The sequence below is a fragment of the Cryptomeria japonica genome, chromosome 9 (genome assembly GCF_030272615.1).
Source record: "Cryptomeria japonica chromosome 9, Sugi_1.0, whole genome shotgun sequence".
In the NCBI taxonomy this organism is placed as follows: Eukaryota; Viridiplantae; Streptophyta; class Pinopsida; order Cupressales; family Cupressaceae; genus Cryptomeria; species Cryptomeria japonica.
The window spans coordinates 434,473,314-434,489,280 of NC_081413.1; the positions used below are offsets into that span (position 1 = coordinate 434,473,314).

The 15,967-nt window shown below is 40.3% G+C and overlaps 1 protein-coding gene across 4 annotated transcripts in view; it reads right to left on the bottom strand.

Moving 5' to 3' along the window:
- Positions 1–15,967, bottom strand: part of LOC131037955 (uncharacterized) — a 141,322-nt gene that overhangs the window by 26,476 nt on the left and 98,879 nt on the right. For 2 of the 4 annotated variants that reach the window (XM_057970220.2, XM_057970222.2), the window contains 5 exons: positions 10,255–10,316; positions 9,770–10,006; positions 9,481–9,651; positions 9,222–9,271; positions 8,884–9,016 (listed from right to left, as the gene is read on the bottom strand). In XM_057970220.2, coding sequence (XP_057826203.1) covers positions 8,884–9,016; positions 9,222–9,271; positions 9,481–9,651; positions 9,770–10,006; positions 10,255–10,316 — 653 coding nt within the window. The remainder of the gene's footprint in view (positions 1–8,883; positions 9,017–9,221; positions 9,272–9,480; positions 9,652–9,769; positions 10,007–10,254; positions 10,317–15,967) is intronic. The other 2 variants (XM_057970219.2, XM_057970221.2) reach the window with 2 other exon arrangements.

Consider the following 15,967-nt stretch of genomic DNA (forward strand, 5'->3'; position numbering starts at 1 on the left):
CTTCTATCACACATCTTTGTGTTTTTGGATGCACTGCCTACATGCACATTCCTAAACAAGCGGCAAAGAAGCCTGATTAAAAATCCATGAAATGTATACTTCTTGGCTATAGTAGTGACTCTAAGGCGTATCGCCTTATGGACCCTAAAACAAAGAAGATATATATTAGTAGGGATGTAATCTTTGATGAGAAGACTGATATAAGTTATCCTCCTACATCTTCACCTACTGGAGATAGTGCTCCTATATTCAATATGGATGGTAAAAGTGATGGGAATGTTGATAGTCAATCACCACCCATCAATGTAACAAAACCATTGCCAAAATGGTATACTAGTACCATTCGAGATGCAAAGCTATATGGAGTTCCAAACACTTCAACTTCAGGTTCGAGGACTCGCAGCATGGCTCATAATGAGGTAAATTTTGCACTGATGACTTCAGTTATTGAAAATTTTGAGCCATCTACTGTTCAGGAGGCACTTGAATCAAAGCCTTGGAAAGAGGCTATGGATGCAGAGTATCAATCTCTGATGAAAAACAACACTTGGGAGCTTATTGATCTACCACCTGGTAAGAAAGCAATTGGTTGTAAATGGATTTTTAAAACTAAGTATAAAGCAGATGGTAGTATAGATAAGCATAAGGCTAGACTTGTAGCCAAGGGTTATGCCCAAAAAAACAGGATAGACTATGAGGAAACATTTGCTCCCACTGCAAAGATAAAAACCATTAGAATGATTTTTGCTTTAGCTGCCCAATTTGGATGGAAATTATACCAAATGGATGTAAAAAATGTCTTTCTTAATGGAGACCTTAAGGAAGAGGTCTATATGACCCAACCAGAGGGATATGTTGCACCTGGTAAAGAAGAAAAGGTGTACAAACTTGTCAAATCCCTATATGGTCTCAAACAGGCCCCAAGAACCTGGTATATCAAAATTGATGAGCGTTTGCTTAAACATGGGTTCACTAGGAATCCATATGATCCAAATCTCTACCTCAAAGATCAAGGAGGGGATATTCTAATCATTAATGTTTATGTTGATGACTTGGTTATCACATGTAGCTCAGAAGCAATGGTTGAAGCAACCAAGAATGATCTCAAGAAGGCATTCGATATGACAGATCTCGGGCTACTACACTATTGTCTAGGCTTAGAGGTATGGCAAACAGATTGTTGCCGGGAATAATCATTATGTCATGTTGTCGTATTATGTTATGTTGTCGTCGATAATTATGAGTTACGGCAGTCAGTTAGTCATCCCGAAGGGCAGTTGGACGCGACGGTTGGTCGCACCCCTTCGGCTATTATATATTGCATACCTTTCCTTCTTAGTGGCATCATGATAGTGGTATTTGGGTGTAATGTTATAAGCACTTGATGTACATGGACTGCTGAATTAATACAGAGACTGGTTATTTAATATATTTCCCTTATGTTCTGTGCATTTACTTCCTGTGTTTAATCGTTTACCCGTATGTGGCAAACATTTGGCGTCGTTGCCTAGACATACTCGGGAAAGGAAGGAGCGGATGGCGTACGAACACGATGGGCCTAACTGTCGATGAGATTAACCTAGAGGCCGACGACGCGCAAACGGAGCTCTACGACGGAGAAGACACTGCAACGAGGGAATTCTCAATCCTACTTCAAGTGGCCATCAAGACCTACGTCCAAAGAGAGGCCACGGAAGCTGAAGTCCCAACAAGTGTCGTGTGGACCCCACTGGAAGTTAGCCCCATAGTGAATCGGTTGATGAACCACCTCCCCCGGTTGCTTGCACAAGCATCACTGGCACAACAAACTCGCCTGGAGGAGATTGTCATGAGGAGCGACGCCAACAAGTACTCCAACAGTACCAAGAAAACAATCATCGCTGGGAAGCGGAGCGTGATGGCATGAGGCCAAGGGGAAATTGAACCCTGTAATAATCCCGACACAATGTTGACATAAATTGTGGCCGAAAGGGAAAATAATAAAAGCTTTTTTGTTTTTTTTTGTGTACATGGCGTGTGCTTGCTATGTACGGAAGTGATTTATGCCCAATATACTAAATAAGGACAAAAATAAAAAGATACAAAGTGACGAATGGGAAGTGGCACAAAGAGCATTGAATCTCAGACAGCAAATAGAACGAAGGCGTAGGCTAAGGCAGCTTGCCGAGGGACGACCGGCCGAGGGGTTGCTCGAAGGGAACCCAGGAGGTGTCGCGGAGGTTGCGAAGGCAAAGATAGATGGAGAGAATTACACTCTCTACACTGTCGTAGGGTTGCCCGAAGGGAACCTAGGAGTCACGGAGGTTGCGGAGGCAGAGATAGACAGAGAGAATTACACTCTCTACACTGTCGTAGGGTTGCCCGAAGAGAACCTAGGAGTCACGGAGGGTGCCGAAGGAGAACTCTACAGTTCGCCAGAATACCACTGTAGGGTAAGAAGTCGCGAAGAGTTGGTACAACAAACAAGGCGAAGTCTAAACCTGATCGACACTACCAGAGACCTACTAAAGAACTTGTCCATTTTGGAGGACAACAAGAGGGAGACGACCGAAGGTGACAGTACAGCTGACGGTGCTGAGGGAGCACAAGGGACCGTACGGGAGGCAATTTGTTCAGTTCGGGGTCAACAACCTTCTCCGGAGGACCCACAAGTGGAGGGTTAGGTGCAGGAGGCAGAGACGGAGGATCACCAGGTACAAGCACACAAGGCACCAGAGGAGTGAGACCCAGCGGTGGGATGGTAAGTAAGCAGAAGCTGCCGAAGTTCAACGGTGACGGGAAGGAAGATCCCGTCCGCCATTGCTGCACTTGCGAAACCATATGGTCAACGAACGGTGTTACCGACCAGGACAAATGGGTAACACAATTTCTAGCAACCTTAAGGGGAGTGGCCATCAACTGGTACTCCGATACGGATAAGACCAAAGTCGGCACATGGCCCAACCTGAAGGAGTTCAAGATAGAGTTTCACCTCCTCAGAGACGACAATGAAATAGTAGCCGAAATCTATGGCACAAAGCAGAACAAGAACGAGACTGTCCGAGCCTATAGTCAGCGGCTCAAGGAACTGTTGGGGAAAATGGAGAGTCAACCAACGAATGGGTTGAAAAAGAGATGGTTCGTGGAGGGACTGAAACACTCCATCCGGAAGAAGATGAAAATTGTTCCACCAACCTTATACGAAGAGGCATATAATAGAGCGATGGATCTCGAGAGCGAGACCAAGACATCCAAGAAGAAAAAGAAGGATAGCTCGTCCAAGGATGATGACTCTTCCAAGGGAAGCAACAGCGATGGCGAGTCTGGCAAAAAGGTGCAAGCGCTCCAGAAAGACATGGAGCGAATGAGGAGAGAATTTAAAGCAATGAGAAGCACGGGTCGGACCGAAGGGGATGTATGGTGCACGGAGTGCAAAGAGGAAGGACATACCAAGGGTACTTGTCCAAAGAAGGCCTTTTGTGAGATTTGCCAAGTGATGGGACACTCCATCAAGGAGTGCCCATACAACATGAAAACACGAAACCTAAGTTACCAGTTCTTCCCCTTTTGGCCTAGGTTCCGGTTCTGGTTCTTGCCCGGTCCTGGTTCTCCCCGGCTTCTCCTTGGGTTCCTCTCAGGTCCTTCCCAGGTGGCCAGGTTCCCAGGGAACCCGGCCACCTGGGAAGGACCCGGGTGGAACCCAGGTCGAACCCAGGAGGACCCGCGTGAACCCAGGCCCGTGGTTTCCCAAAAACGGGGCCCACGGGTCAAAAAAACAATAAAAAATAATAAAAAAAGACTTTTTAAAATAGTTTTTTAATAATAAAACTCTAATTCGCCCCTTTATGACTTTTTAAAAAAGACTTGAAACTTGAATATTATCTTTTTTGCAAATTATGAATATGATATTAGACTTTAGTTATTAGTTTACTGATTACATTTGCGATATATGAATATTTATTAGCATTGGCAATTAATAATTATGGATTTATCATTTATCATTTATCATTTATGTATGGAAAGTCACATTCTATATTTTATTTTTGTATGGATTGTATATATTGACCATATATATAGTATATGGGTATATATATATAATTAAAATATATATATATAAATGTACGGACGAACCCGTACTCGTACCCGTACCCAAGATTTTTATTTTTTTTTCCAAATCCGCAAATCCATACTCGAACCGGTAACTTAGCACGAAACCAACAAGTATTGCTTACGTAGGAACAACCAACTACATTGGGCGGTACCAACTCCCAGGCGAACAACAATGCAACATCGGGAGGCTACCGAGATAACCGGTGGGGAGGACAAAACAACAATAACAATACAAGGAGCCAGATCCAATACGACTCCAAAGGCCGACCGATGATACAATGCAGAGCGTGAAGCCAGTGGGGGCACTTCGCCCAAGACTGCCCGAAGGGAGAGGCCACACAATATCTGTGCAAATGGTACAGACCAGGAGACCACGAAGACGCCACCTGCCCGAAGTCCGGCGTCAACTTGCTCAATATCAAGGAAACCAAAGAAGAGGAAGTGTTGGCCGTAACCCGCGCCCAAGCCAGACAAGCAATGTGCCCAGACCCGGAGATGGAGAAGCGAAGGGTACAGGAAGCACGGAAAGAAATCGAGAAAGAGATACGAGAGGGGGCGAAGGCGAAGGGTACGGCGAGTACTTCCAGCCGACCGGAGGCGGAGGAGGCTATACTAAATCAAATTTTAAATCTGGAGGTGCCTGTGAAGGTACACGAACTCCTCCAGACGATGCCTAAATTACGAATGGCGTTGCTGAATAATCTCTCCCAACCACGCACCAATACCAACCACCGCACAGATGTTCCTGGGGGGTCTGCAATAGACCCCATGCTGCTGGCAGTTAACACTGGAAAGAACCCGGCCATTGTGGAGATGGGTATCCTTGGCACCATTCTAACCGATACCATCGTCGATGGTGGATCAAGAGTGAATGTTCTTCCGGAAGAAACCTGGCGGAAGCTAGGGAAGCCGACACTGTGGCCATCTACATTCAATCTGCTGGGAGCAGATCAACATGGAATCAAACCCATCGGGACGCAACCCTTCATACTAGACTTCGTGGTAATCCCACTAAAGAAAAAAGGGTATGATGCGATCTTAGGGAGAGGGTGGCTGGTGGCAGCCAAGGCCACCCACAACTGGAAGAAGAACACTCTGTCTATGGAGAATGGAGTAAGGAAGTTTATCATAGACCTTGGGACGCAGTTGGTTAGTGAGGAACTGGCATCATCTTCAGAATCGGAGGGTGAAGGAGAAGGCGACCTGAGGGACGAAGGACGGGGCTGCAAGGAGCCCAACGACGAAGGGATTCTCAAACTAGGAGAGTGCTCCGAGGATGAGACAGGGTCATTGAACGGGCTCTTCCACTGGCAGATGGAGGATTACGAAATGTTCCAGAGCTACAGGCTCGAAGTAGAGGAACCAGAGCAAGTAACAGAGGAGGTGTACTTGCCGAAATACAAAGAATATTGGAAGGGAGACGCCCCAAACCTCGGTGACGTAGATAATCCCAAGATCATTCGTGTCAGCAACGATTGGAACCTTGTGTGGAAGGCCGCAACCTTCAAAATCTTTATTCTTCTTCTTCTTCTTATGTACGGGAAGGAGACCGTGGTTCCTATAGAATTTATGGTTCCAGGACTTCGGATGGCCATGAAAATAGACTTGCCATCAACGGGTCCAAATGGAAACCCTACCACAAGAAGCGCACAGGGGACCCGAGCGGCTGAAAGGACAACCGAGAGTCTGAAGGGGGACCCGAGAGGATGGAAGGGGACTCAAGAGGCCAGGCAGGCAACTCGAGAGGCACGGGACCAAAGCGGGAGACTCTCGGGCGAGGCAAACCGAGAAGGATGAAGGGCGATCCCAGAGACACGGGACCCGCGCCGAAGACTCTCTAGACAATTGGATTAGAAAATTGAAAAGTACCAAAAAAAAAAAAAAAATCGATGGCCACAGCGGAACCACCACGGGAGACCACTGTGCGGTGGAACCACCATGGTCGAGGGACACCGTACGGTGAGGTCCCGTGCGGTGGGACCCCGTACGGTGCACCACCGTGCGGTGGGACCCCGTACGGTGCACCACCGTGCGGTGAGGCCCTGTGCAGTGCACCACCATCGAAAGAGGTCATTGGTCTAGGGCAGAACTCGACGGGTATTCATCCACCATACGACCTTCCCAACCACTGTACGGGAGACCAATCACCGTACGACACCAAGCTTCGGGTGACCCCAGTCGCCGTACGGCTGAGCCACCGTACGGGTTCACTCCATCGTCTGGCAGATAACCTCTGTACGGGCTCGGGACATTACAGTCTGTAGGCCTGAAGGAGCACAGCAACGGCGGTTTAAAAGAGGGTGAAAGGGAAAATACCATGGCCGCACCTGGGGCGCTGCCCCCTAGCCCCGCGAGGGGCGCTGTCCCTCGACCCCCAGTTTATTTTTGAGCTACAATACACTTTTTGGAGTTGGGCGAAGGGCATCCAAGAAGTCACGGTAAGTGTTGGGGTTGTTCCGTATTGTGAGAAAGAAGCCTGAAGCAAAGCATTGGCGGGGAAGCCATAAGCTGTAGAGGAAGACGGATTTGGAGGTTGCGAACAAACAGAGTTTGAAGGAAGGCATTGCAGGAACGCAAAGTCGTACGTCACCAGGGAGTTATTCAGTTCAGTTATCAGCCTTTGGGGAGTGTGATGGAGGATTTGAGGCGTCTCCTAGCCTTTGTGCCAGAAGGTTGTGGCCACTTCCAGGCATGAATGGTACGCTTTGAGGAACTCGGAGTATGTCTCGACTGGACGTGAGGTTGCCTTGGTGGATGCATCGAGGGCTCGGGAGGAGCTGACCACCAGGTTGGAGGCAGTAGTAGCGTGAGACTTAGCTCAACATACCCAAGAGTTGGATGCCGAGAGGGCAGCGCGGGTGGCTATCGAGGACAAATTGGCTAGGGAGACAATATCACTTGAGTAGCAGTTGGTGGAGGCTGAGACTAAAAAATGTGTTTTGCAGACAAGTTTGGTTTAGGCACAAGCGGACTGTGATGTCAAGGAAAAAGGAACTCTTTGCGGAAGCAATAATGGTGACATCCACACTTGAGCATCGGATGGTAGCAAAAAAGGGTTTTCAGGCGAGGATGCAGCAGGTGTATAAGTTCCGGGCTTGACTGGCATCAGCAGTTCCTGCAGTTCTCTACCTTGGTTCTGTTTAATGTCATCTCTATTTTGTATTAAGTCAACATCTTCTGATTTCACTTCCCACATTAGCTGTCTTTCTAGTTACCTTAGTCAAACCTTGGCCTTATTTCCCAAATGCAAAAGAAGAGGAAGAAAAGTTATCCTAAGAAAATCAATGAAAAAGAGATTATCAATGTGGACAGTCAGGTCATGGAGGAACAACTGGGCTTCCTCAAAGAGAAATGGAATGCAATAAAAAGCTTAAAATTAATTTCTTCTGCATAATTCTCTCCACAATCACTGAGTGGTAATTCTGCTGTTAAGTTTGGGTTTTGCTTTTGGTTAATACTGAGGCATTTCATTTCTCATGCGATCCTGTTTCTTGTTTCCTTTGCATTTAGGACCCATTGTGCTCTTGCCTCCCACTTGTAAAAGGGTTTGGGCTCTTTCAAAAACTCACTTTTGCACTTAATATCAAAAAAAAAATGGCATTCTTGACTATATTCTTGCACTCTATTTATAATATCCTAGATAATTCCCTTGACTATTTTCACAGCTCATTCTGATCAGAATCCCTCAATGTCTAACAATCATCTATAGTGTTAATTCCTTATTAATTCTCACTTCAGAGGCAAACATCATTAACATTTAGTCTACGTATGTTTCAAAGGTATTGTTTATACGTTTGTTTTTTTTTAACATAATGTTTATATGTTTATGTTGTGTACAGATCTCAGAAATCAGGCAATCTGTAACAGTGGCATCAAAACAAATTAATTTTCTTCCTGGCATTCCTCACACCATGGCAAACACTAACTATAAACTAGGCCTAGAAGACAAAAAATCACATGTTATGCTCTTCATGAAAAATATGAGATGAATAACAAAATTTCAAAATAAAAGGCAATCTTAGAGTAAAAAGAGAACAGTAAAAGAAGAACTAGGCTACAATTTATCAAATAACAATCCCCTTTCTCACCTCCAGTACCTTAAAAATCAAAATGGAAAATCTACAAGAACTCGATAGAAAAACAACTAGTGAAATAGATTAAGAACCAAAAGTAACCTTATTTCTCAAGGGGCTACCCGTTGAGTGCCACAATATTATTCCATCAACAAAGTCGCTGCTAAACAACTCATACACACTTCCAAAAAATATGCTACAGAAAAACAATTTGCATCTCACAATAATATTTTAGAAGTTTTCAGGAAATACTTAGGTTAAAAATGGGGATGCTCAGTTTGGTTTTTTCTGGTTTGTACTAATTGTATTTCAAGACACTAAACAGATGTGCTGTTAAACAATTAGAATCCTAAAGTTTTAATATTTTGGAAGTTTGATCATATCTTATATGCTATGATTGGAAGCAATGTTGATGTTTTGACAAACATTTTACTTCAACTTTAATAAGAAATATTCAGTTATTTAATATAAAGGGGGTGGTCCCCAAGACCACATTTCACTGACCAAAAAAAATTCAGATATTTAATATAACGGGAGTAGTCACCAAGACCATGTGTCACTGATCAAAAAAAAGGAAATGTTCAGTTAATATTTTGAGAGTTTGATTTTAATTAACATGCTACCTTAATCACAAGAAAATAAAAAAATGTAAACAGAAGTTTATGATATGACACTAATTTGTATTGAAAATATGAGTCAGTTTCAAAGGAATGTTTTCTACCTTGTATGCACAATGGAACCCATTCTTATAGATTCCAATTCGGGCAGACTCTCTCTGCATCATAAGTCGAGTTTTGATTGTATCAATCGGTGCGGTTGCTAAAGTTCCCATGATGCCTGCTATTGTACTTGCACTGCATACAATCTTACATTTAAGCATATCATATTAGCAGACAATAGATCACCATTAATTTCAAATCCACAAATCTAGAAAATATAAGTGTATACAACCATTGTACGAAATCCATTGATACTGACTTAAATTTGTGATAGGTGTGCAACTAAAAAACATGGTAACTTTATATACCAACTTGCCCCCATGTACAAGATTTTCTTTACCTGAGATGTAGAAAGAATCCTTCTTTAAGAGATGTCCATCGTGTTAAAACCTGCTATGACAAATTTCGGAAAACATTATATCCATGTAGTCATTGAAGTTCCCAAAAAATTTGAGTGAAAACAATTAACCTTATCAGAGATAAATATTACCATTTGCCAACTAAGCAAAATCCAGTCCAAGTAGTAGCAATGTGCACGGCAAATCTCACTAACAAATTGTTGTAAGAGAAATGAAAAGAAACACCATATAACAAACAACCTGCTTGGATTCATCATATGTTGCTAGTTGTGATGCTGTTAATGCAGCAGCTCTTGTCATTGCCGGACCCACCCCTTTCCAAAGACCAGTGATTCCCTCTGTTGCAACAATGTGAGACAATTCATGAACTGATCCTTTGCTTCCAGATCCCTTTTTCATTTGTAAACGAATCTGGACACAAACATCTCAAATAATTAAGTAATGAAAATAATGCCTCGCAAACCCATGATTTTGTTATAAAATTATAAAATTCAACAGAAGATCATGAATTAAGTTGAGTGATAAAAACCTTCAAAATCTCTGTAGGATTTGTCAGAGCGGTAGCTAGAGCACCAGAGAATGCCCCTGATGCAAAATTTGTCATTATACCTGTATACCCAAAAGCAGCATCACTGACATACTTGCATGGTTCATACAAACCCAGCCGCAAACCGCCGTAAACAAAAGATCTCAAAAGGGCAGGTGCCAAGCCTGAGTATAATGTGCAAAGTCCATCGTTTTTTATTAATTGAACAAATGTTTTTGTCTGTATGAAAAATGATGTAACAGTCTTAATAAGTGTGATGCAGAAAATAACTGCATTACAATAACCAATGAGAAGACAACAAAGAACTAAAACAACACAGAAGGAAAGCATACATATGACTTCCTTTTAGAGCACAGAGGGAGAACTTCCATTAATACAGAACAGCAGGAAATACAATTTTCAAAACATACCATAATGACCACTGTCAGCAAATAACAATAAGACTGATAAAGAGACCGTGAAAATACCATTCCAGTCAGTGGACCTCGCTGGCCAACGTATTCCATCTGCAGGCGAACTTTGACAACATCTATATTCCATTGAAATTCTCCAATTAATTATGGTAATTACTGAATCAAACTAAGAAACAAAATTTGTAAAATTAGCACATAAATGAACTAGTAGAATTCACAATCATGCTGAATTAAAAAATGCAATCTGCCCTAAAGTAGTGCAAGAGTTTATCATTAAGCACTTTTGACATAACAAGGAAATGTTTGGATAATCCTGACCCCTTCCTTTCCATCCCTTCTATTCCTTTCTCTCTACTCCCATGTCCCTTTAGAATGGAGATTGCTCTCTGTACATAGAAGACATACCCATGTTCATAAGAATGACATATGCATACTTATTATCTGGTAGAGGAGGTATCCATGATCATAAGAATGACATATGCGGGAAAGAAGATTGTTGACCAAGATATTAAATTGTGAGGATATCCCCAATTGTTTCAAACTGAATGAAAAACAACACATGCTAAAGTCAAACTTGCCCACATTTTTAATTGACACATTAGACAGTATGGGATTAGAAGCTACTCAATAGCTAATTCCCATGATACTGACGTCTTATTTTCTAAATGTCTTCTCCATATTGGATGGAAAGTAACTTCCACATATAACTTGACTTTAAGTTATCCCTCCTGCTTTTGAAAAGAGGGGCCTAAATGTGTTGACATCAGAATGAATGCCTGAATTCTTCCAACTTTATGCCCTCAAGATGCCCTGATTAATATGGAGCCTTTTAAAAATCAATAGAGTCCAGATTCATATCGACCTCCTATTTAAAGACCCTCAATCTAAAGGCCCTAAAAGTTAAGCACGTGAATGACTGCCTTCATGATGGATGAATAAGAAGATTGCTATTTAACTCATTTAACTAGTTCAGCACTAGAAACTATTTGTTTGATTTGGAGAACTTTAGTCACTCAACCTTTAGGTTAAAATTTATTCACAGCCCAGCTGATCCACTTTACTTTTTGGACAGTAAATTATTTTAAATATGTAATTGCAAAAAGATACCATAGAAATGTCCGTTGCTTCTACTGAGAACATTATATGGATAAATAACATCTGCTCCTTTTACACAAGTTTAGTTTACATAGTACAATCAAATTTTTAAGTTTCGTATAGATCGTAGTTGAAAAACTCGAACTCTGCAATGACTCAGTGGCCCCAAATTTTTAAAAAACTTGGGAAAAAACTGTCAATAACTCAACAAATTTATTGAACATCTGAAAATATATAATTTCTTAAAATATTCTTAAAAAACAAACATACATTCATTAAAAATAATCATCTCAAAATAGAATTTAATTTTTAAATGAAAAAAAAAAGTATAAAATACATTTTTTACAATTATATTAACGTAAATAAAATTGTCATTAATATAATAAATATTTATATGGACATTTCCTTTCCTAATTATTATATTGTAATGACTATACATCAAAAACATACATAAAATTCAAAAGAAATAAATATTAAAAACTATATTTTTTCCCATTATAACATGATTTTAAATGTTTTGAAATAACAAATATGACAGCTATTTTTTAAAATGACATTATATAAATATAAAATATCCAAATCTTTACTATAGAATGACCTTAATTTAATCTGCACTTCAATTCAATAAGAAGAGAAAACCCTAAAGAAGCAACCATTCGCAGATTCAAAGGCACGGCCATTCGTGGATTCAAGAATTGCAGGGTTCATTTGCAATGTTTTTTTAACGTAGGGTTTTGGATTTCGACGGAAATCAAATAGCTAATGTGTAAGACATCTTCAAAGGGCAAGTATTCCGTTTAAACTAGTGATTTTTTTACCGATTCCACATGTTTTTTGGCAATTTTAGAACAAAAACTTGTCGCCATTTATAGCAAAAACTCATGGCCGAGTTTTTTCTACAAGTGACTTGCTTGCAAAAGTCACTCACGATTACTCGCAATTTCCACAAGTATCTGGCGAGTTTTTCAACTATGGTTTTGATGGTAATTTGTTACAGCCGCAACTTTCTTTGCTATGCCCTTAGCCCATTGATTGTTGTATTGTGATATGTGTAGCCAGCTTGTGGGTAGCATAACCCTTAATTGTTACATAATCGTTTATATAGTCTTACGTAGGTAGTTAGGTCAACCTAGGTGGCATCCAAGACATAAGTACAGTATGTATAGGAGCTAGGAATTAGTTTATTATCATGATATTCTGAACATTATTCTTGTTGGAAACTTTTGGAGGTTCCCCTCTTCAAAGTAGCTTATTATTATAAAGTATTTGCAAGCATTCCTATTATAATTCCAAGTATCCCTTGTTGAATTCTTCAATTGTGCAAGTCATTTCATTAGATGTGGTATCAAAGCATGATCTTCACAATAGGAAGACAAGAAAAAAGGTATTTTTTTCCTCAAATTTTGGAAGTTAAATTGTGAACCACATATCTCTCTCAATTTGGCAATTTCTTTTCTAATAATTGAAGGATTGATCAAGAACATATTGAAGATGCTATAGTGCAAATTGGAAAACATTTGAAGAAGTTATTGCAAAAGTAGGATTTCCACCAAATTCACTCACAATGTTGCAAATTGACAGAAAAAAAATCTGATTTTTGGAGTGTTGATCAAGGACGTATTGGAGCTACTATAATACAAATTTGAGGTCATTTGAAACTGATTTGAAAAAGTTATTGTGAAATTAAGGCTTTCGCTCCCAAGGGTGCAAATCTACGTTCCACGGGAACACATCCCCGGGCTTGGTACCCCCGTCCCCGTATTGGAAATGGTACAGGGACATGGGGACCTTTTTTTGTCGTTTCCTGTACATTTCCCACTCGCGAAAACCAGAGAGGACGTTTCCTACAAGGTTGGGGGACGTTTTTGGCATCTATGTTGAGTATGTAGATTTTTTGGGAGTTTTGTACCTACTTTTCTAGTTTCATTTCAGACCTGAACAAGTCTGATTTTCTTTAGAAGTTTGGTATTGTTAAGTTGTAATAAATTCAGGTGTTTTCAAAGGATGTTTGGAGTGTGTTTGTAGCTGTAGTTTGATTTGGTTGTGTTTGATGCTTCTGTGTAGTTTGATTCCAGCTGTAATGTCCCCTTCTTGCCCCTAATCAATTTGGTAGTCCATTGGCCTATTATAGAGTTCCCGTAGGCTAAGTGGAGTTGGTTAGGGAACTTAGGGCCTATGCAGGGCCTGGTCGTGGTTTTTGGTGCTTTCTGGTAGGGGTTACTATTTTTAGCAATGGTCATTTTGGCACTTACTATTTATAGTAAGTTTTAGTATATCTTAGATTGGGCCAATTTGGTGTTTGAACACACTATTTTTAGCAGTTGCTATTTTTAGTGTCTATTTTTTACATATGGGTTGGCTTATGTTTCTCCAGCAATGTAATATTTCATACTTGGACGTTGGGTGAAGTTTTATTATGTTCAAAGAAATATATTTTGATTTTTGTCACCTAAGTCTTTAATATTGTTGCTTTATAACTTAAGTGATTTGTACCCCTTGACCTAGTTGCACAACTTTGTTTTTAAAATGGGGGCCTTTTTATGTCTTAATGAGATGCCAAGAATTAAGAGATTCGTCTTTTTATAAGGCTAAATTTTAGCCTTCAAAAGTAGACGCCTAGGAAGGGAAACATATGAAATTGAAATTAAATTAAAATCTCTTGAAGTGGGCGTGGGATTTCTTGGAAGGAAAAGTGATTTCAAATTTGTGTTGCCCTAATCTCCTCTCCTCTTCTATATATTCAACTTTTGGCTCTCATTCGATCATCTCTACTTTGGCAACATAACAGGATGTTATTGGATTGCTTCTAGGGTTTTGTTTTTTGCTAGTTGAGGACGAAAACCCTCATCTTTGCTTGTTGGTTTCATTGGTGAGAGAACCACCCTAGCCAGAAGGAGTGATTATACTTCAAGGGCCACAATTGTATTCACAGAGTTCCTAATTTCTATCTTTTGGTGAAGTTGGAATGAAGATCTTAGTATTTTTTGAAGTGGGTCTGCAGATTTCAGTGTGGTGTTTTTGGGTTTTGGTGTGTTGATGATTTGCTTCATTTGGGTATTTGTTTTGGAGATGTTTGCACACATTTTCAGAGGTCCGATATGTTTTATAATTCTGGAAATTCACTTTTTACCGTGGCTGCAAGTATTATTTTGTTTGTAGCTCCATTGGTGATCGAAGTTCAGTTCTAGGTATTTTTCTCAAAAGACTCCTCAAAGTTGAGCTCCATCTTTTGAGTATGCATTTGTGTCTTTTGGAGAAGATTTGATTTCCTACAGAAAATTGCCCCTCCTAGGGAGCCATGCCAATTGTGGGTTATTGCACAATCACGTCTTCTGTCGTATAGACCTGAAAAAATCTGCCTTTGGGTGAATGTACCAGGTCTGATTTGCACACTCAGGTCTGAATTTTAGAATACTTTATGATTTGCTTCATTTATGTTATGATTTCCTTATGAAAAAGAAGTTAATTCTTGAATATGCAATGTATCTCTTGTATCTCAAACATAATGAAAGAAACAAACATGAAACCCTTTCTACATCTTCTGTCTAGTCTAAAAGAACAAAAAGAAAAAATCATAACATAGTTTATTAAATTAAAAGAACAACAGGGCAGTGTTGACGTGTATTTTGTACACCGTCATACACAGAATAAAATACCAATAGGCATCTTATCCTCTCTTGAGAAAATAGTCTCTAACTGCTGAAGATTCACGTAATGGATCAGTTAGGTAGACTCCAAGGTTCTTTTAGTAGGGTCTCTACATGTGGACAAGCTTCCAGCGGTATGATGTGATTTGCTGTTTCCTCCAAGGGGCCTTACGTATTCCAAAAGCTCAAGATTTTACTAAACTTAAGAAACTTTTCAAAAATAACAAAAGAGTAGGGTTTGAAAGAGGTCTAATCTAATCTAACCCTATGAATGACTTAGTATGGACAAGATTTGGCAAGATTCAACCAACTTCAATTTTGCCATAAGATAACAACTCAATTGAAATTAGTGCGATCTTCTAAGGTAATAAAATGATATTCAATGCATCAAAGGTCATGGGCACTACCACGAAGGTACATATCCAAGACACAATAATGATTGAAGATTAGGGGATTCAAAGTATTTTCCAGTCGACCACGCAAGGCGTTCCTACAATCAGCAAGAAGCTAGTGGTTTGGATTACGAATCCTACCAAAGATCAAGTCTCACACAATGTCCTTCAAATTAACAAACTACTTTGATTGAGCATGATTCAAGTAAGTTAAACAACCATGAAGATAACTTAAGAAAGTTGCAACAAAACACCATAACTTCAATATTTTATTGATTTCCAAGTCATCATATACAACAATTGCTTGAATTTCTCTCTTCAAACTCAATCTTGCTACAAAATAAAATTGCTTCTAACTCTAATCTCTCTTCTCTATTACATCAACTATTGACTATTACACTATTAACTATTACCAAATGAAATGAAAAATGGGGGTATAAATAGCATCCCCAGCTACAATGAAAGGTCCAGATCGAAAGTAGATCAACGGTCAAGATCATGACACCTAAACCCTAATTAGGGTTTGTTACAAATGGCCTCCTTTTTACTGAACAATATTAAATGCATAGCCAAATATTAAATTTGGCACAAAAACCTAGGAGACATAAACCAATGAGAAATAAGATGTCATGT